This window comes from Schistocerca gregaria, chromosome 5, assembly GCF_023897955.1.
Source record: "Schistocerca gregaria isolate iqSchGreg1 chromosome 5, iqSchGreg1.2, whole genome shotgun sequence".
Classification (NCBI taxonomy): Eukaryota; Metazoa; Arthropoda; class Insecta; order Orthoptera; family Acrididae; genus Schistocerca; species Schistocerca gregaria.
This window is the reverse complement of record NC_064924.1, coordinates 172212312-172235119: the sequence shown is the minus strand read 5'-3', so window position 1 is coordinate 172235119 and position 22808 is coordinate 172212312. Positions and strand designations below refer to the sequence as shown.

General features: G+C 44.1%; 1 protein-coding gene across 1 annotated transcript in view; it reads left to right on the top strand.

Moving 5' to 3' along the window:
• Positions 1-22808, top strand: part of LOC126271993 (mitoguardin) — a 1260603-nt gene that overhangs the window by 1145478 nt on the left and 92317 nt on the right. The window contains exon 4 of the mRNA XM_049974476.1: positions 21193-21386. Coding sequence (XP_049830433.1) covers positions 21193-21386 — 194 coding nt within the window. The remainder of the gene's footprint in view (positions 1-21192; positions 21387-22808) is intronic.

Below are 22808 nucleotides of genomic sequence, written 5' to 3'. Positions count from 1 at the left end.
TTTTTGTGAGGTAAGTGATTCATGAAAGGTATAGGTTATTGTTAGTCAGGGCCATTCTTTTTTAGGGATTTTTTAAAGTCAGATTGCGTTGCGCTAAAAATATTGTGTGTCAGTTTAGTGTTGACCAAAATAGGTAAAGAGCGAAATGTCTGAGTACGTCCACTTCTGCTCAGCTGTTTGAAAAGCAAATAACATAAGGTTTTCCAGCACAGTAATTGATAAATTTTTGTAAGGGGACGTTTCAGTCTTCACATGTCGGCGACCAAAAGTACAAAGGATAATGAAGTCTCTAGAAAATTTCTTAACAAAAGATAGATTGTTCTTTCTTCTGTTTCGCAGCTTCTTGCTATCAAGCGGTGCGGCAATGATTTTAAATATCTGCGCCCAGCGAGTCATAGTGTTTATTTAAAGTATTTAAACGCTGGACGCGCCTCTTGGAATAGGCGCCCATAAAAAAAAAAATCGTCTCTTTACTCTCGCGCTGTGATGCTTAGCATTTTTACGAACTACAGCTCGTTGGGTGTCCTTTTCATTTATGGCAAATGTCTCATATGCAAAGTATCTGAAATCCAATAACATTACAAACTGCAACTTGTAAGGCTTCATATGCAGGAGTCGCTTCTGACAGGCCGCACCGTTGTTTGAGGTAACTCAAGTTCCTGGCCTGCCCCTCTTGTAGACTTACGAGGGCTCCGGATGAACGCATCTCGCATACGCTAGACATTTTCATCAGACGTGTGTGGCCGACCAGTACTCTTCCCTTTGCACAGGCAACCAACTTCCAAGAATTTTGTAATCCAGTAATAACTCTACCTGTGCAAGGCGGCTTCTTGGCTGAATTGGCGGCGCAGTGCACGTTGCACTTGAAGAGTGTATTGACTTGGTGTAAATTCCAAGACACAAAATTATTTCTCTTCTGGTACGGTAGCATGTTGCTACAAACAAACGGCAGCGCAGCTGTGTCAAAACTTTGAACCTCCCTCTATTCGGTGACATACGCAATGCGTTTCTTCCTTTTATAGTTCGTCTGAAGTAAACAACTGAAATTTGTTCTTTCTTTTTGAAGTACCCTGTACGTGGGCGAGACGAGCCATTGTCGTTATTTGCGCCCCACGCGAGCGGCCGGGGATAGAGAGCCTGTATATGGAGAGAGTGGCCAACCGGACGATACGACGACCATTTTTCTGCCAAACTGCGGGCGGGACTATGAATGGCCAGTAGTGGAGTACACACCGAATCAAAAGCAGAAGACAATATGGCGAAATCATTCGTTAAATGCTTTTCTTTACAGCTATAATGTACTCATAGTAGCCTACTACGTACAGTACAGGAAAATTTGATACAGTGGCTGTAAAAATTATTCGTTTCTTGCATTTATCTGCTTTAAAGTTCGTTTACTAGACACATTGCAATGAAAGTAACGTAAATAAAAAAATATAGTGTATAGCATTTGTTTTGTATCGGAAGTGCATATACGGTAAAGATTTAACGTACCTGTATTACGTCAGATGAATGAAAGTCGTAAGCAGTTGTTTACTTGTGACATTACTTCTTGTCACGCCTTCAAACTTTTTGCATGTCACAAGTAAACAACTGCTTTCTTTCATTCATACATACATATATACCTCTCGTAGATAACAAACGGAAAAGATTACAAAAATCAGGTAATGTTAAATGTAGGCTACTGTAATAACGACTAAATATAGCAAGAAAACTACCGTATCCCTTCTAGCCCACAGTAAGTAGGCCTATTAAAAACTGTCTTCAAGACTACCTACGATTATTGACTACGAATAATGTTTCAGCAACCACGACAACTGCGGAAAACGTGCGTACAACTTACCTGCGTCAACAGTCAGGCAGTAATACTGAAACCAAAATAATGCCTAGTGTTCTGATTCGAAATGAAATAAAGTCAGCCCTGTGGACTGCGAGTGCCCACTGCTTTCGTCTTTCTTCATTGCGTGGAAATGCTAAGATGCAAAATCCACCTTCGCCTCTACTTCAACAAAATTCAGCCCAACCTGGCATCGTTTACGCCGCCTGCAGAACGAATTACAGATGTCAAAAACAAATACTGTACAATTACTAACGTGTTTACTTTAAACATGTAGGCCTACCGACTTCATCACAAAACGCTTCATTATTTCAACTCGTATTTAAGATCGCAGACACTAATTACGTACTAAAAACGATATACAACTAAATCGAACATGCATGTACAACGCATAACAAATTTCTCAATAATTCAAGTACCTTTTAATCGTTTCCAAACGTCCTCTGAACTTCAATTCAACTCAAAAGCACGGCGGTCGGCGAACATAGAAAGCGCGAGAGACGTTTGGCAGAAAAATGGCGCCAAAGCTAATCAACCAATCACTGGCAACTTCACCTATGACCACTCTCTCTGTATACAGGCGCTTTAACCGGGGAAAGCCAGGGGCGCTGCGGCCTCTGCGGGAGGCCCGGTAGCCCTAGGAAGCGGAAGCGGGTCACGGCCTCGTCCGCTGACGTCATCTGTTGGCTCTGCGGGGGTGGCAGTGGGCTGGCGCGACCGGGGAGTCTGCCTCCTCTCTGCCGGATCCTCTTCCGTGACCGCTTCCCATTTCACGACTACTGGCAGTGGAGGATATTCATTTTAAGCCAAATCAAGTGTACAAAATCGCTCAGTATCCGGTTACAGTATTAGGGTGCACCTGTCAACTTTGTGCCATCGTTTAAATACATTGGTGTAAAACATAACAGGCGCTACTGCGGTAACAGTCAACCCAGCGGTAGCCTGTAATGGAACACATTTTCATCCCTATTATTTAGCTAGCGAGGTGAGAAGAGGTGGCGGCATACAGTTCCTGTTTAGAATGTGTACAAGCTCCCGAGGTACGTCCAAACTAATCCGTACTGCCTAATACAGCGTAGATAGAAACGACATGACTGGGGTCACATAAGAAATGCACCGCCGTGGAGCAATGGCTGACGCTGACGCCGAAGAGACGAGCCTATCCCTGGCTCGGTGCAGTTTGGACAAAATTGGTCATTCCTGCAGTTCCTAGCGGAGAGAGAATATGTCTACATCTACATGATTACTCTGCAATTCACATTTAAGTGCTTGGCAGAGGGTTCATCGAACCACAATCATACTATCTCTCTACTATTCCACTCCCGAACAGCGAGCGGGAAAAACGAACTCCTAAACCTTTCTGTTCGAGCTCTGACCTCTCTTATTTTATTTTGATGATCATTCCTACCTATGTAGGTTGGGTTCAACAAAATATTTTCGCATTCGGAAGAGAAAGTTGGTGACTGAAATTTCGTAAATAGATCTCGCCGCGACGAGAAACGTCTTTGCTTTAATGACTTCCATTCCAACTCGCGTGTCATATCTGTCACACTCTCTCCCCTATTGCGTGATAATACAAAACGAGCTACCCTTTTTTTGCACCCTTTCGATGTCCTCCGTCAATCCCACCTGGTAAGGATCCCACACCGCGCAGCAATATTCTAACAGAGGACGAACGAGTGTAGTGTAAGCTGTCTCTTTAGTGGACTTGTTGCATCTTCTAAGTGTCCTGCCAATGAAACGCAACCTTTGGCTCGCCTTCCCGACAATATTATCTATGTGGTCCTTCCAACTGAAGTTGTTCGTAATTTTAACACCCAGGTACTTAGTTGAATTGACAGCTTTGAGAATTGTATTATTTATCGAGTAATCGAATTCGAACGGATTTCTTTTGGAACTCATGTGGATCACCTCACACTTTTCGTTCTTTAGCGTCAACTGCCATCTGCCACACCATACAGCAATCTTTTCCAAATCGCTTTGCAACTGATACTGGTCTTCAGATGACCTTACTAGACGGTAAATTACAGCATCATCTGCGAACAACCTAAGAGAACTGCTCAGATTGTCACCCAGGTCATTTACATAGATCAGGAACAGCAGAGGTCCCAGGACGCTTCCCTGGGGAACACCTGGTATTACTTCAATTTTACTCGTTGATTTGCCGTCTATTACTACGAACTGCGACCTTCCTGGCACAACTGAGACGATATCCCATAGGCTCGCAGCTTGATTAGAAGTCGCTTGTGAGGAACGGTGTCAAAAGCTTTCCGGAAATCTAGAAATACGGAATCAACTAGAGATCCCCTGTCGATAGGGGCCATTGCTTCGTGCGAATAAAGAGCTAGCTGCGTTGCACAAGAACGATGTTTTCTAAAACCATGCTGATCGTCTTACCATTCTTGTTGATTTGTCCTTGGTGGTGAAGCCTGAAAAAGAGAAAGACACACTCTGGTGGGGGATTAGTAAAACTTAATACCTCAGCATCTCAGGCCAACGCGTGGTTGGCCTGTAATGAGTTCGTTGGCCCAGTCCTCGTATGAGCTGGTTGCGGGAGTGTCGCCCTTTCTCGTAGAACTTCTGGGCTATGGCGCAAATTCTGTCTCGCAGAGGCAGGATTCCGGTGTTCTCGTGGAGTTGGCGCGTCCAGAAGCGCCCCGGAAGATGCATAGCAGTCTTCAGGGCGCGTTTCTGTATCCGCTGCAGAGTCACAATGTGACCATCTGCGGCTTTCACCCAGACCACGGCCGCATGCTCTAACAGTGGGTGGACAAATTTTAGGTATAGCGTGATGTCGTGTTGCGGTGGCAATGACGACTGCGGGTTTAGCAGCGGATACAGGGCGCGAAGGCGTCCTATTGCTCTCCCTTTCACGTCACGGCTGTGACGCTTACAGGTGAGCCTTCGGTCTAGGGTGACCCCTAAGTATTTAGCCGTCCCGCTCCATGGGATAGGTTCTCCCAGGATTTCGACTGGCGTAAGCCCTGGCCGCATAAGTCTTCGGTGAAGACAACTACCGTGGAGCAATGGCCATGAAACGACATCAGATCAGCGACGAGCGCGCGGATGAGTGTTCATTTACACTAAGTTGCCCATTAATGTTAAAAGAGTGCAATTACTATTTAAATTAGCTGAATTTAATGGTTTCAGCTGAACAGTCAGAGTTACACGAACTTTAAATTCCTATACATCGCTGGTTACGTCAGACGCGGATTTGCTGTGGTATTTACTGACTAATGCTTGGCTTTTATCAACTACGCTAAATGTCCCGTGGTGCTAACAATTGGTTGATAACCTGTACTCACCCCATGCCTCTTCATTTTTAGAGTTTTGTATCTCAATGGATAACGGAACGCTTATAGGACTATTTTGTAGTCAGCCCGTCGGTCCATCTGTCTTTCTATCTGTCTGTCCGTCCGTCCGGCCAATGGTTAAGTCTCCTTTTTCTTGAGAGGGACTGGAGGAATTAAGTAGAAATTTATGTCAAATACTAAAGTCTACATTCCCTTCAGTTGTGAAAAATTTAAGCTCTAAGACAATGCTGTCAAAAGACACAGCCATATATATCACATGTTTTGATACTTGCAAACTCATTCATCATAACCTGCGGATTGACAGTCTATACACATCAAAAGAAGTTTTGCATCACTTCGGTTCCGAGAGTCCCAGAATCTGTACAGAAAATTGGAAAACAGATCAACATAAACATCATTTCCGCCCTTTTTACTGCTCATGAAAACCACGCATTGCATGTTGTACCACCATACAGTGAGACCTTCAGAGATGGTGGTCCAGACTGCTGTACAAACCGGTACCTCTCATACCTAGTAGCACGTCCTCTTGCACTGACACATGCCTCCATTCGTCGTGGCATACTATCCACAAGTTCACAAAGGCAGTGTTGGTCCAGATTGCCTCACTCCTCAAGGGCGATTAGGTGTAGATCCCTCAGAGTGGTTGGTGGGTCACGTCGTCCACAAACAGCCCTTTTCAATCTATCCCAGGCATGTTCGATTGGGTGCATGTCTGGAGAACATGCTGGCTCCACAAGTCGAGCGTTGTCGTTATCCTGAAGGAAGTCATTCACAAGATGTGCACGATGGGGGCGCGAATTGTCGTCCATGAAGTCGAATGCCTCGTCAGTATGCTACCGATACAGTTGCACTATCGGCCGGATGATGGCATTCACGTATCGTTCAGCTGTTACGGCGCCTTCCATGACCACCAGCGGCGTACGTCGGCCCAACGTAATGCCACCCCAAAACAACAGGGAACCTCCACCTTGCTGCACTCACTGGACAGTGTGTCTAAGGCGTTCAGCCTGACTGGGTTGCCTCCAAACAGGTCTCCGACGTTGTCTGGTTGAAGGCATATGCGACACTTACGGGGCAGAAAACGTGATGCCAATCCTGAGCGGTCCATTCGGCATGTTGTTGGGCCCATCTCTACCGCGTTGCATGGTGTCGTGGTTGCAAAGACGGACCTCGCCATGGACGTCGGGAGTGAAGTTTTGCATCATGCACCCTATTGCGCACAGTTTAACACAGTATTCAACATGGTGGCATTGCTGTCAGGGTTCCTCCGAACCATAATCCGTAGGTAGCGGTCATGCACTGAAGAAGTAGGCCTTGGGCTTACTGAGCGAGGCATGTCATCGACAGTTCCTGTCTCACTGTAACTCCTCCATATCCGAATAAATTGCTTTGGTTCACTCCGAGACGCCTGGACACTTCCCTTGTTGAGAGGCCTCCCTGACACAAAGTAATGATGCAGACGCGATCGAACCGTGGTATTGACCATCTAGGCATGATTGAAGTACAGGCAACACGAGCCACCACAGTAAAGCGCGTGCTTACAAGTCCAAAGGTTGCGCGATCAAATCTCAGTCTTCCGTTTTAAGTTATCCTTCATCTCTCAACGATGTGAGTCGCCAGAAAAAAACATGTGGTTCGGATTCCACGTTAAACTGTTGGTTCCCTTTCCCCGGTTGGATTTTGGAGTAGGTTAGGTGCACGTAAGTCCCCGAAGTGACGTCCAATAGAATGACTTTCAACAGAGCACTGAGCCACACGAAATAATATTAATAATTATTGTTATCTAGATACATAATAAAGTTTGAACGGAACCCTCAGAACGAGGATGATACGAGGCGTATTCGCAGTTTTATTATCTCATTTTCCAAAAAAAAAAAAAAAAAAAAAAAAACCGCAAAAACGCTGAGATTTGAAGAATTTGCATGCTACCAACCTGGTAGCACATATGGCGCCCGTGGCTGAAGCTGCTCACCAAAGCAGGAAGGGGCCGTTGGAACTGCTTCCAGTTGGCACTCACTGTGGTGGAGGAGGGAAGCATCAACGAGGTAGCAGCATTCAAACGAGCAACGGCTTCTTCTCATTAGCCACTGTGGATTTTAATTGTTTTATGCCATCGACCTGAAACTTTGAATACAGTCACTTCTGTACCTGAGGATGTTCTTGATATTTGTCCTTGCGCAGCCCAACTAAACTAAACATGACAAATTCGGTCATAAAGTTTCCTCGAACCAAGGTAATTGACAGATCAAAGTTAAAATTATATGAGTATCTCCTTTTAGTTATTATTAATTAAATGATTTTAATTATTGCGATTATATGTGTGATATCTGGTTGTGTCGGATATGTCCGGATGAACAGACACCAATGATGGACTTAAACAGCCTTTATATTCATAACAAAAGGGAAATTTGTATGAAGTAGCTGCTTTGGACTTTGAAATAATTCAACAGTGGCACTTGAAAAATTGTGACCGGACCAGGACTCGAACCGGGATCTTCGCTTCTCGCGATCAGCCGCCTTGACCGGGTCGCATTTCAGAAGTAATAAAAGTTAGTTGATCACGTTAACCGCCGTAGAAATAGCACCAGTGGTCAGAATGACGTCAAATTGCAACGCAATATTATCGTAGCAGAAGGAAAACGTATTGCAGAAGAAAAATAAATAGTTACAAAATGTAGTAATAGATTGCGCTGTAAGCATCATAATTTAATAGTGATCAACTACAAATGACAAATGAATCATACAACAATGCCTAAGGTATACGTGTGACGTTAAACAAACTACTGCTCAGTGTGCATGGGTGTAGATTTGTAATACTGTTAGTTACGTAAGCCCATTCACCATGGCAAGGTCCTATCACATTGGATGGGAAAAACGATTTTTAATTGTCCTGAAACCAAAAACCGTTTAAAAAGCACCACTCACAACGGTTTTTAGTTGTCCTGAGGATAAAAATCGCATAAAAAGCATCAATCAAAATCAAATCTAATTATTAATTTCCGTGTGACTGGCGCAAAGCATGTTCAATATGTTGTCCTCCGTTTTTTGCAACAAGTTGAAATCGAAAAACAGCATGTTCCACAACTGATCGAAGTGTTTCCGGCGTCCCTTTCAGAATGTGTTGCGCAATGCGTGTCTTCAATGTAGTCAAGTTTTCAATCGCAACACTTTACACAACATCTTTCAGATAGCCTCACAACCAGACGTCACACGGATTAAGACCATGTGATCGGGATGGCCAGGTTGTATAGAATGGAGGCTGATAATTCTAGCATTTCCGAAATGGCGCTTCAGCAGCTGCTTAACTGGATTTGCAATGTGCGGAGGTGCGTCATCTTGCATAAAAGTGATCCCATCCACACATCTACGCTGTTGGAGAGCTGGGATGACGTGGTTACTCAAAAGACACTCATATCGCTTACCAGTGACGGTACAGGTAAAAGGACCGGACGCAATTGTCTCTTAGAAAAAATATGGCCCTTTGATAAATGTTGTCGCAAACCCGCACCACACGGTGATTTTTTGAGGATGAAGTGGTACTGGTTGATTTGCCTGTGGATTTTCTGTTGCCCATATTCGATAATTCTGTGTATTGACACATCCTGTCAGATGGAAATGCGCTTAGTCTGTCCACAAAACCTTCCACAGCCAATCTTCTCCACTTCCATGCGAGCAAGAAATTCTAAAGCAATGGTCTCTCTTGCTGGCGGGTCAACAGGAAGCAAGTCGTGCACATGGGTACTTTTGAATAGATAGGAAAGGATGTTTCGTAGGATTTTACGCATCGTGCTCACAGGTATGTCCAATGATCGGGCGACTCTCCGTCCTCTACATGTTTGCACACCAACACTCGTCTCCTCCTGCATTGCTGTGGCCACTGCTTTCACTGACGTCGAAACAATTATTTTTTTCCCTCTATCACACTGCACTCCAAAAGAACACGTCTTTTCGATTTTCTGAATCATTTTCTTTAGACCCACGGCAGTCATCAGACCAAAGCCTGTTTTTCAAATCCTTCAGCGTCCGGAACTTCTGCAGAGCGACGTGTGCACAGTCATCATTCTTGTAATACAGCTTTACAAGAAGAGCGCGATCCTGCATTGAGACAGTCATGGCGAACGTCCCAGACGCGAAAGGAGGAAAAGCCGTGTTCCCGACGTATTTATACCAAGTTCAATGAGTCGAGCGCATGACAGGTGCTTTCATTTACGTATTCTGACACATACAGTGCTATATGTTGATCAATTTTCTCACTATCTTTCTTCTTCTGCCATACGTTTTTCCCCTTGCAATTTGACGTCATTCTGACCAGTGGTGTTATTTCTACAGCGTTTTGAAAGTTTAATTATAATCTCTCTCTCTCTCTCTCTCTCTCCCTCCCTCCCTCCCTCCCTCCCTCCCTCCCTCCCTCCCTCACACACACACACACACACACACACACACACACACACACACACACACACACACACACACACACACACATAGTTTAATTTTGTAGTCAATAGAACGTTCTTCATCATGATCAAAGGCGATAGCTTCCTAAACGCAAAGATGTTTATGAATAACAAAAACATGTTTTATATAATTTCGACGAAGTATTGAAGCGATATCTGATATATTTTTGTTTTGCGGTTTTTTCCTCCTTTCGTTGAGAAGTTGCGTTTCGTAGCGCTATATGATACACCTGTGGTGTTTTCTTTATTTTTACAATAATAACCCTCTGTTTCACAATACAAATCAACTATATTCGGTCCTTTATATATCCTCTACCAATTTATAGATGGCTTATTGCTGCTGGTTCGTAGGGGAATTCAGTGCCACCTATGCACAGAAATACGATATAGGCCTATCCACATGTACCAGACATGTATTACAATGTGAAATTAAGCTGCAGGCTTAAGAGGTATGCTTGGAAATGACCCATGGTTGAAATTGGCCAATTGCGTTGATAATAAAAAGAATATAGCCTATGTGAACAATGTTTTCAAATGGTTCAAATGGCTCTGAACACTACGGGACTTAACTGCTGTGGTCATCAGTCCCCTAGAACTTAGAACTACTTAAACCTACCTAACGTAAGGACATTACACACATCCAAGCCCGAGGCAGGATTCGAACCTGCGACCGTAGCAGTCCCGCGGTTCCGGACTGCGCGCCTAGAACCACTAGACCACCGCGGCCGGCAACAATGTTTTCATTCTTAAAATCTTATACGACAGTTAACACACACATAAAGAAACGACCTGCTAACGCCTGATACGTATGCAACACACCTAACATACATGTCATGCGGGTACAACTTAAACTGACCAAAGCTACTAGGCCTGCCTTACTTACGATATCTGCGGTAGCTCACGGCAGCTTTACAACTCTATCCGTAATCCGACGCTACCGCTCCACGACTGGCAGGTACGGTGCCCCAGTAACACAGCAGAGTCGTGTGTGTAGTCGCGGACGTAATGGCGCACAGAGCATGGCGGCTGTTTGCCACAAGCGGGGCCAGACGCAGTGATCGACACAAAATACGCCGAGTCGCACAGGGGAACCCGATCACCTGCCGCTGCTGTCAGCTTTTACCGTCCGCGTTACGCCGATTTTGCTGTGGGTCGCTCTGTCTGGCAATACGAAACCTAAAGCGCTGCGCATACTATCGAATTGTCAGAACGACACCTATGCCTCTTTCTGCTTCCCTTCAGCAGCTCGTGACTACACCTGCCGTAGCCTGGCCTTTAATGAGTATCGCCTTTTGGCAGTCCATTTCGTCCTGTTGTAGCCCTGAGTTCGGTATCACTACACTGACAAAATAACACAAGAGTCACGTTAATAATTGTTTCGTACCTTAGTCTTCCTTTGAAAACCAGTTTATTCGCTCAAGATCTCTATGATAACACAATTACTGGATTACTAGTTTTACCGGTTTCGGCAATATATATTGCCGTTCTCAGATCCATAAAATCGGGCAGTGGCCGTTACATCATACAATGCTTACATCATTCTATCACATGAGGACTATAAAATACAACTACGTGCCATACTTTACGACAGCATACATGGCATGTCACTGCAATATGTCAACTTTCTTATGCATATTGTGTAGCCCTTATGTGACAGAGTTGTGTAAGGATATTAGGATTTAGCTATCACTGCCTGCTTTTATGAATATGCAATACATATCGTTCAAATTAGTAATCCAGTAATTGTGTTAACTTAGTGACATCGGCAAATGGTTCAAATGGCTCTGAGCACTATGCGACTTAACTTCTGAGGTCATCAGTCGTCTAGAACTTAGAACTAATTAAACCTAACTAACCTAAGGACATCACACACATCCAGCCCGAGGCAGGATTCGAACATGCGACCGTAGCGGTTGCTCGGCTCCAGACTGTAGCGCCTAGAACCGTACGGTCACTCCGGCCGACGATCTCGGCAAATAAATTGAAGACTACAACATAATATTATAGATCACCTCTTGCACCGAATGATCATGTCGGGTAACCATAATAATTCTTTCTTAAGAACTGACGCTACAGTCATTCGTTGTCATTACACGCTACTGTAAACAGAGCATTTTGATCTTTCGTCTGTATACGTAAATAACTCGAACTAAAGGGCAAACTTTTCGGAGTTTTAGAGAGAGAGAGAGAGAGGAGGGGGTAGGTGGGAGGGAGAGGGAGGGAAGGAGATGCAACATTGTTGTGATAGAAATATTTTTAACCGTGATCATGTATCTGGACGTGTAATACTGAGACCCATATTATTTAACTGTAGTCAGCGAGGGAGATGGGGATTTGGCAACGCATGACTCATAGTCGCGTTTTGGGAATTTTTGCACAACGGCGGCTTCTTGGGACAGGAAGTGAGAACGAGAACGCTAAATTTAAACTTGATGAGGAAGACAGAAATTTATTTATTTATCTTATGGCGTTATAAGCAGTTTTTTTGGTAATTTGTGGTAATGTCTTATGGGGCCAGACTGCTGAGGTCATCGGTCCCTTACAAGCAAATATCGGTAGAGATACAGTAAACTGAAACGGCACAAAAGTATAAATGAACTAACAGTTTTCACAAACAGCATAGACATAGAAGAAATTGATGTACGAGGGTTGCCCAGCAAGTAATGCGCCGCATTTTTTTCTTCGACAATTCTTTATTGAACATATTGAGAATTACACACACGAAAGAATTGTGTTGTAACTACACACCCTATTTTTCAACGTAATCTCCATCCTGTTCTATGGCCTTCCTCCAGCGCGAAGCAAGGGCGTGTATGCCCTGTCGGTACCAGTCCTTGCCCTGGTGGAGGAGCTATTGCTTCACCGTGTGAATCACCTCCTCATGTCTCAAAATGTCTTCCACGAAGGGCATCCTTTAAAGGCTCAAACAAGTGGAAGTCCGAGGTGGTCAGGTCGGGGCAGTAGGGTAGCAACCAGCCACAAATTTAAAATGCTCAAAAAATGGCTCTGAGCACTATGGGCCTTAACATCTGTGGTCATTAGTCACCTAGAACTTAGAACTACTTAAACCTAACTAACCTATGGACATCACACAACTACCAGTCACCACGTTAAAATGTTCAAATGTGCGTGAAATCTTATGGGACTTATCTGCTAAGTTCATCAGTCCCTAAGCTTACTCACTACTTAACCTAAATTATCCTAAGGAGAAACACACACACAAACACACACACACACACACACACACACACACACACACACACACACACTCATGCTCCAGGGAGGACTCGAACCTCCGCCGGGACCAGCCATTCAGCGTCACAAATTTAAATTCCTTTATTCAAAGGATGCCATTATCGGTTTCAAATCATTACGATTCATCGTCAGACGGCTTTCATGCTTTCATTACAATATGTGCTGCATTTTTTACTGATTAGTTATCCTAAAACATAAATAATACATAATTATAAGCACGTCAAAAAGATGGTTGAATTGCAGATTTGAATTGGGATGTGACTCACGTGAAATGTCAGTTTGGAGTACTTGTATTCATAGTTTTCGTATGCCCAATGCAAATCTGTAACTCAACCATCTTTGTGACGTGCTTATAATTATGTATTATTTATATTTTAGGATAACTAATGAGTAAAAAAAACGCAGCACATGTTGTAATGAAAGCATGAAAGCCGTCTGACGATGAATCGTAATGATTTGAAACCGATAACGGCACCCTTTGAATAAAGGAACTTAAATTTGTGGCTGGTTGCTGTCTTAACACCAGCAACACATTTCCTTTCCTGATTGACAGATGCAGCGTCAACTGCCGGGTCGTTATGCGTCTGTCCTCGCGAATGACAGCTCGCTGCAACATATCAGGTGAGACAGCTGTGGATGTTCTCCCCGACTGCTGCAAATCGTGCAGCTCCGCCGAACCGCCTTCTGACGACCTCACCCTCCGTGCCCAGCAACTAACTGTCCTTCTATCAACAGCAGATGCTCCACAGACTTTGCACAAGCGTTTGTGAATAATCCCCACCGTGTATTTCTCTGCAGTAAGAAATTAAATGACAGCACGTAACTTGTAACGTACATCACCTGCAGACACCATTTTGAAACTGTCCTGCAGCTACGCTATATGTGGGAAGTGAAGGAAACTTGGCGCGTTCACTCAGGAGACTTCAGATAATACATACGTAACGTTTTGCATTCGTAGCATTGTTTTCGGCGGAGAAAAAAACTTTCTGGGCAACTCTGGTATAAATGCAGACTAAAGCTACGAATGAAAATTAGTACCAAGGCCGAGATTCAAACGTGGGTCTCCTGGTCTCTAGGCAGATGCAGTAACCACTACGCCACCTTGACGCTATGACTTTGCACAGCCGCACGGACTGCCTCAGAACACATTCCTGCTCAATCCAGTTCCCATTCAAGCCTCAGCACTCTCCGTATTCCCGCTAAATCTGAACAGAATTGCACAGACTACCCAACTGTTTTGGAATATCACTCCAGCGTGGAACGAAACGGAGGATCCTGCCTGAAACCCAGGCAACGGTGCTTTAATCAAATGAAACTATATATTCCAGTACCCTTTTCATGTGTCAACATATGGGATGTATATATGTGCAGCTGAAGTGGCGAATGAAAATTTGTAACACGTTCGAATATCTACCTTGACACAAATTTTCATTCGTTGCTTCAGTCTGCATACATATATCATACATGTTTGGGACTTGAAAAGGTCTTTCAACAAAATAGCTTCATTTGATAGAAGAAATTATATGTCAGAGTGAAGATGTTGAGTCCATTCCAGCACCGAAACAGACGCCTGCAGGAAACCAGTCCAGGATATGAGTGCAGAGGACATTCGCTGTGAAGATGCTGGATAGATTGTCTCGGTGTGCCACAGTCACAGTCCGGAGATGATGTTCTTCCCCATTTCTGTGATGAAACTGCGCAGTTGCCATGCAGTGCGCACCCGGTCTAGTGCTGTCCACTGTTTTCTCTGTTTAATTCAGTTCCCGAAGCGTTAAGGTTGTATTTCTGGAACCATTGTTGTAGTGGTTGGTTTTTTTTAAATTTTTATTTATTTATTTCTTTATTTTATTCCAGTCACGCGTCCATAGATGTCTTGATTTGTAAATGTCGTATGCAAGTTGTTCAAATGGACACAGTCGTCTGCGGTTTAGTTGTTGGAGATCTTCATGAACTGATAGGCCTGGATTTTCAACGATTTTTCTAAATTTGCGTAGCTGAGCCTCTTTTGCATGCATCTCTGGAGGTAACTAGTTACACACCACCAGAAGCCAGTATGCACGTGTGGGTTTGATGGTACGAAGGATCACTCTTACGGTGCTGTTCAGTTGATACCAACAAGCTTGGAACGACAGTTGTTGATCCATACCGGGACACAATATTCGGCACAGAGAATATTATAGCAAGCGATGAATGCGGAGAATTTCTACAGTTACTCCCCAAGTAGTTCGACAGGGCTTCTTAGTTATGCTATTTCGAGTTGCTATTTGTACTGCGCTATTTTCGAAGTGTTTTCGGTACGTAAGGGTGCGGACAATTGTTACCCTTAAATAACTGGGATGATTGATATATCTGCACACTTTTCCTTAGATTTACCATATTATTATTATTATTAAGATCGAATAATGTGACTTCGGTTTTAGATGGATTTGGTTTAAGTCTCCATCTATTGAAGTATGAAAGCAGTACAGTAAGGTCGTTGTTGGAAACTTCTGCTGCGGCAGCGAGAGATTTTTCTCTGGTGGCCAAGGGTTTATCATCAGCACAACAGAGATATTGTCAGTTCAGAATGGTTCAAATGGCTCTGAGCACTATGGGACTTAACATCTGAGGTCATCAGTCACCTAGAACTTAGAACTACTTAAACCTAACTAACCTAAGGACATCACACACATCCATGCCCGAGGCAGGATTCGACACTGCGACCGTAGCGGTCGCGCGGTTCCAGACTGACGCACCTAGAACTGCTCGGCCACACCGGCCGGCCAGATATTGTCAGTCTCAGGAATCATGCGAAACCGGCCTTCCAGTAAACTTAACACAGACAAATTCTTCTGTTGTTCCTGTTGGAGGAGAGTTTCAGGAAACCATTTGGATTGGCAACATGGATGAAGCGAGTGCAGGAGGTTCACTGAAACCGACCACCAAGGAAAGGGCAGTGATTTTCGAGATGAAACAAGAGATCGTTTGTACATGGGCAGTGTTAGAGAGGAGATTGTGTGTTACTACCCCTGCCATCGTGCAGCTATGGATTAGATACACCGTAACAATATTGCTGTTCTGCTTTGAAGGTGTGAACGAACCGACGTACTTTTCTCACGTCATTTCTGTTTCGATTAATGCCCGTGGTTAGTCTTCCAGAGGAATCATAGAGTTGAGCTGTATTAATTTTAATTACTAGCTGAGTACCCGTCGTTACCCGGGTATCACTTATTCTAATTCCATTAGCCCCTCAACTTCTTCCCCCTCTTTTTGTCCATCTCCTCCGCCCCCCTCCCTGTCCATTTAGTCCTCTCCCCTCTCTAGGTCCAACTGTCCCCCCACTATCTATCTTCTCCTGTGCCTCTCTTTGCCCACTTACCGGAACTTGGAGTTAATAGGTAACATGGTAACACGATTATTGTATATTTGGCACCAATTAGGGCGTTCCACTGCGTCGAGAAAATTTGTAACGTGTCTTTTTATATATTGTTCACGTCTTAATGCATTTCTGTCAGTGCTCTGCAGAGAGAAGGTGTACAGAGAGTTCAAAAATTCAGTACCAAAACTGACAGATATGATGACGGAGATAGGAAAAAATATATTTCGTTACGGCAGCCTGGAGTCGGAAATGCATATTAAGTGAATACTGAGTGTCCTGGAAAACACTGGGCGTGACTGAGAATAAAACAATGTTAAATGTGTTTCAGTCCTTCATTTTTTCGATCAGTGTTACAATAAACGTTCAAAACGAGCACCGTTAACTTTAACACAGAGCCAGTATCGACGTAGCAGGGAGTCCGGTGTCCGATGGAAAGAAAAGTGGCGTGTTCTGTTCGTGTGTGGACACTGCAATAATTCTTGAAATCTAGTGAGATGGCGCAGTGGTTTGCACACTGGCATTCGTAAGGACGACGGTTAAAACCTGCGTCCAGCCATCCTGATTTAGGTTTGCCGCGATTTCTCTGAATCGCTTCAGACAAATGCCGGGATGTTTTCTTTGAAAGGGCACGGCCGACTTTCTTCCCCACCCTTCCGAATCCGATGGAACCGATGATCTCACTGTTTGGTCCCCTTCCTCAAAATCAACCAACCAACCATCCAATTCTTGAAACTAATTGCTCTTCTGTGTCCACAGGGGTAGAATACACTTCGCTTATCATGTATTCCAGGAAATGAAGTGTAATGGAGTAAGGTACGGGGATTTTATAGCAAATGTATAGGTCATCCCCGGCTGATACGCTGATTGCCAAAGTTAATTATGCTTGTGTTGGCTCTGCAGACTGCGCCTTCCTCTGATACGTACGCGTGTGTCCTCCAATAACGTCGGCAGGTGCTCTTGTAAGAACAGTCTGCGTCGACGAGGCAGCATGTAGGGCCTACCGCAATCAAGTAGTCGCCCACGATGCTGGCCGACATGTTTACTGCAAATTGTCTCTTATGACCTCGCTTGACCGTAGTACGTGGGTCGGCATCCGCCCATACAAGCGAGTTACGGCGACTCCCGGAGTAAATTGAGTCTGATCCGTAAAAGGAACAACTTTAGAAATAGGGTCTTCATTAGCCTGTTGCAGAAAGGAGCGGACAAACTCGAAATGGCTAATCATTTGGTCGCATGGCTTGTACATTAGTAGGCCGAAAAGGATGAAGCAGCTGTTCACGTAACAGTTTCCATATTAAACTTCGCTGATCACCGAACTCAAAGGCTATTGCTCCTACACACCTCGGCTTGCTATCAAAGCTGTAACAGAATGTCTTCCTCAGAGGTACGTGTACGCACAGTCCAGCGTGTGTCTGTATTGGGTCTGCGTACTGAATCAGTGTGCCGGTGTTGCTCAGTCGAACGTGGATTGCAGTGAATGAGCGATAATGCGGACATTTTTGTGCAGCGAAACGCTCGCTGTACATGCCCTGAGCTCTTCAGTCATGTCTCACAGTTCTCTCAGTGTTACGGTGGTAGGGCGCCCTCGGGGGTGACGTAACAAGTGATGTGTAGCGTGGTGGCATCTAGTTGACAGTTTCAAATGTAACACACGCAACATAATAGACAACGTCTACCGGATTGACTTGAAGCAACTGAGGCGTACGATTTGACTAAATATACTGATCCGGACACTGGAAGCTTGATTGTGACTGAAGGAAAGTAGTTGGCGATTAGTAGATCTGCTGCATGTGAGGTGACCAATATGTTCTTATGCGTAGTTCAGAACTTTCACATTGAGTTATATGTTTTTTATTTTTTGTTACTTTCAGACACGCAGTTATAAGAGTCTAGGGGCACGAAAGGGAAGCACTGGTTGGGAAGGGAGTGAGACAGGGTTGTAGCCTATCCCCGATGTTATTCAATTTGTATATTGAGCAAGCAGTGAAGGAAGCAAAAGAAAAATTCGGAGCAGGTATAAAAATCCATGGAGAAGAAATAAAAACTTTGAGTTTCGCCGATGACATTGTCATTCTGTCAGAGACAGCAAAGGACTTGGAGGAGCAGTTGAACGGAATGGACATTGTCATGAAAGGAGGGTATAAGATGAACATCAACAAAAGCAAAACGAGGATAATGGAATGTAGTCGAATTAAGTCGGGTGATTCTGAGGGAATTACATTAGGAAATGAAACACTTAAAGTAGTAAAGGAGTTTTGCTATTTGGGGAGCAAAATAACTGATGATGGTCGAAGTAGAGAGGATATAAAGTGTAGACTGGCAATGGCAAGGAAAGCGTTTCTGAAGAAGAGAAATTTGTTAACATCGATTATAGATTTAAGTGTCAGGATGTCGTTTCTGAAAGTATTTGTGTGGAGCGTAGCCATGTATGGAAGTGAAACATGGACGATAACTAGTTTGGACAAGAAGAGAATAGAAGCTTTCGAAATGTGGTGCTACAGAAGAATGTTTAAGATTAGTTGGGTCGATCATATAACTAATGAGGAGGTATTGAATAGGATTGGGGAGAAGAGAAGTTTGTGGCACAACTTAACTAGAAGAAGGAATCCGTTGGTAGGACATGTTCTGACGCATCAAAGGATCACCAATTTAGTGTTGAGGGGCAGCGTGGAGGGTAAAACTCGTAGAGGGAGACCAAGAGATGAATACACTAAGCAGATTCAGAAGGATGTAGGTTGCAGTAGGTACTGGGAGATGAAGGAGCTTGCACAGGATAGAGTAGCATGGAGGGCTGCATCAAACCAGGACTGAAGACCACAACAACAACTACTTTCAGACACAAAAGTGAACATTATAAAGCTGCAGTCCTGTCAACGGTGTTTCTTAACTGCTAACATAAGTAGTTATTGTAATTTCTTAACGACCAATGTCAGTGAGTATTTTCAAGGATTACCCAGACTGATGAGAACATAGAAGTAGGTCTCCTCGTAGTAACGAAGCAGCTTAAATCACTTAATAAAGGTAAGGACTCTGGTCCATACATTATACCATTCAGTTTCCTCTCAGAGTATGCTGATAAAATAGCTCCATATTTAGCAATTATATGCAACCACTCGCTCACAGAAAGATCCGTACCTAAAGACTGGAGAATTGCTCAAGTCACACCTATACTCATAAAGGGAAGTAGGTGTAATCCGCTGAATTAAGTCGTTTTGCAGTAGGATTTTGGAACATATACAGTATTCAAACATTATGAAGTGCCTCGAAGAAAACGATTTATTGACACATAGTCAGCACGGTTTCAGAAAATATCGTTCTTGTGGAACACAACTAGCTCTTTATACTCAAGAAGTAATAAAAGCTAACGACAACGGATGTCAAATTGATTCCAAATTTTTAGATTTCCAGAAGGCTTTCGACACCGTTCCTCACAACCGTCTTATAACCAAACTGCGTGCCTACCGAGTATTGCCTCAGTTGTGCGACTGGATACGACTGGATTTCCTGTCAGAAAGGTCACAGCTTGTACTAATAGACGGAATGTCATCGAGTAAAACAGAAGTAATATCCGGCGTTCCCCAAGAAAGTGTTATAGGCCCTCTTTTGTTCCTGATCTATATTAACGATATAGGAGACAATCTGAGAGGCCGTTTTAGACTGTTTGCAGATGATGCTGTCATTTACCGTTTTGCAAAGTCACCAGATGATCAGAACGACTTGCAAAATGATTTAGATAAGATATCTGTATGGTGCGAAAAGTGGCAATTGACCCTGAATAGGGAAAAGTGTGAAGTTATTCACATGAGCACTAAAAGAATTCAGCTAAATGTCGATTAAGCGATATGTCACACAAATCTAAAGGCAGTAAATGCAACTACATACTTAGGGATTACAGTTACAAATAACCTAAATTGAAACAATCACATAGATACTGTTGTGGGTAGAGCAAACCCAAGACAGCGATTCATTGGCAGAACGCTTAGAAGGTGCAACAGGTCTACTAAAGAGACTGCTTACACCACGCTTGTCCACCCTAGTCTTGAGTATTGCTGTGCGGTGTGGGATCCGCATCAGGTGGGACTGACGGGTGACATCGAAAAAGTACAAAGAAAGGCACCACGTTTTGTATTATCGGGAAGTAGGGAAGAAAGTGCCACAGACATGATACGTGAATTGGAGTGACAATCATTAAAACAAAGGCGTTTTTCGTTGCAACGGGATCTTCTCATGAAATTTCTGTCACCAGTTTTCTTCTCCGATTGCGAAAACATTCTGTTGGCACCCCCTACATAGGGAGAAATGATCATCACGATAAAATAAGAAAAATCAGGGAGAGCACGGAAAAATGTAAGTGCTCTTTTCTTCCGCGTGCCGTTCGAGAGTGGAACGCTAGAGAGATAGCTTGAAGGTGGTTCATTGAACCCTCTGCCAGGCACTTTATTGTGATTAGCAGAGTAATCACGTAGATGTAGATGTAGACTTTGTGTCAAGGCTTGGGCGCTGGAGAACGTCGAAGTCTGAGAACGAACGGCTGTGACAGTTCGTTCTGATTCATTTTGGTGTCTGACTAGGGAAGGTATGCGCCCTTTTAGTCAGATGTGTACTGCGGACGGACGACCTGAGTCTTAAAACATTCCTGCACATGCGCTACAGTCTTCCAAACAACCTTTGTGTGCATCCTGCTGTTGGCCGCCAGTGTAGCAACGTTGTTGACAGCAGGTTCCAGACTGTAGCGACTAGAACCGCTCGGCTACCCCGGCCGGCAGAGTTGGTTATTCTGGGTACTGATTTTACAGGATCTATGCACCCAAATTGCGTGACAGTGTAATGACATATCAGTTCTAGTATAAGATCTTTGTCCAATGAATACCCGTTTATCATATGCATTTCTTCCTTGTGTAGCAATTGTAGTGGCCAGTAGTGTATGATCAAAGGGACTGAGCGACTGTATTATGTTGTTGTTGTTGTTTACAGGCATGGAGGCGCTGGACACGGCGGTGTCGTACTGGGAGGACGCGCTGGCTGCCTACACGGTGGAGCGCGGCGGCGGGGGCGGGCCGCTGGCGCTGCCCTCGCAGGAGGAGGCCGAGTTCGCGCGGGAGCTCCAGCAGCTGCTGGACGCCGCCTACCGCCTCCAGGCCGACAGCGAGACCATGTTCCTCGACCAGGTACGCCGCCTGCCCGTCTCTGTCTCGCCGTCCCATTTGTTCCAACATTATGAATTGCCTCGAAGGAAACGGTCTATTGACACACAGTCAACATCGGTTTAGAAAACATCGTTCCTGTGAAACACAAGTAGCTCTTTATTCGCGTGAAGTGCTGAGTGCTATTGACAAGGGATTTCAGATCGATTTCGTATCCCTCGATTCCCGGAAGGCTTTTGACACTGTACCACACAAGCGGCTCGTAGTAAAATGGCGTGCTTATAGAATATCGTCTCAGTTACGGGACTGGATTTGCGATTTCCCGTCAGAGAGGTCACATTTCGTAGTAATTGACGGAAAGTCATCGAGTAAAACAGAAGTGATCTCAGGCGTTCCCCAAGATAGTGTTATAGGGTCTTTGCTGTTTCTTATCTTCATAAACGATTTGGGAGACAAACTGAGCAGCCGTCTTTGGTTGTTTGCAGGTGGCGCTGTCGTTTATCGACTAATAAAGTCACCAGAAGACCAAAACAAACTGCAAAACGATTTAGAAAAGATATCTGAATGGTGCTAAAAGTGGCAGTTGACCCTAAATAACGAAAAGCGTGAGGTCATCCACACGAGTACTAAAAGGAACTCGTTAACCTTCGGTTCCACGATAAATCAGTCTGATCTAAAAAGCCGTAAATTCAACTAAATACCTACGAATTACAATTACGAATAATTTAAATTGGAAAGAACACATAGAAAATGTTGTGCGGTTGGCTAACCAAAGGCTGCGTTTTTGACAGGACGCTTAGAAAATGTAACAGACCTACTAAGGGGACTGCGTACACTAGGCTTGTCCGTCCTCTTTTAGAGTACTGCTGCCCGGTGTGGGATCCTTACCAGACAGGACTGACGGTGTACATCGAAAAAGATCAAAGAAAGGCAGCTCGTTTTGTATTATAGCGAAGTATGGGAGAGAGTGTCACACAAATGATACGGGATTTGCGCTGGACATCATTAAAAGAAAGGCGTTTTTCGTTGCGACGGAATCTGCTCCAGACATTCCAATCACCAACTTTCTCCTCCGTATGCGAAAATATCTTGTTGACACCGATCTACATAGGGACACACGATCACCACGGTAAAATAAGGGAAAGATATAGGTGTTCATTCTTTCCGCGCGCTATACGAGATTGGAATAATAGAGAGTTGTGAAGGTGGTTCGATGAACCCTTTGCCAGGCACTTAAATGTGATTTGCAGAGTACCCGTGTAGATGTAGATGTAGATGTAGATGCACAAGGTCCACTCTGTCTAAAGCCGCTCTGGTCTCCCCCGTGTAATGCCCGAAAGTCTGTGGCTTGTTTAGTATCTTCAGACAACTATTATACAGTCTTAATTGTAAGTCTTCATGTTTCAGAAGACGACTGTTTGAAAACTAAAAGATATAGAGAAAAAA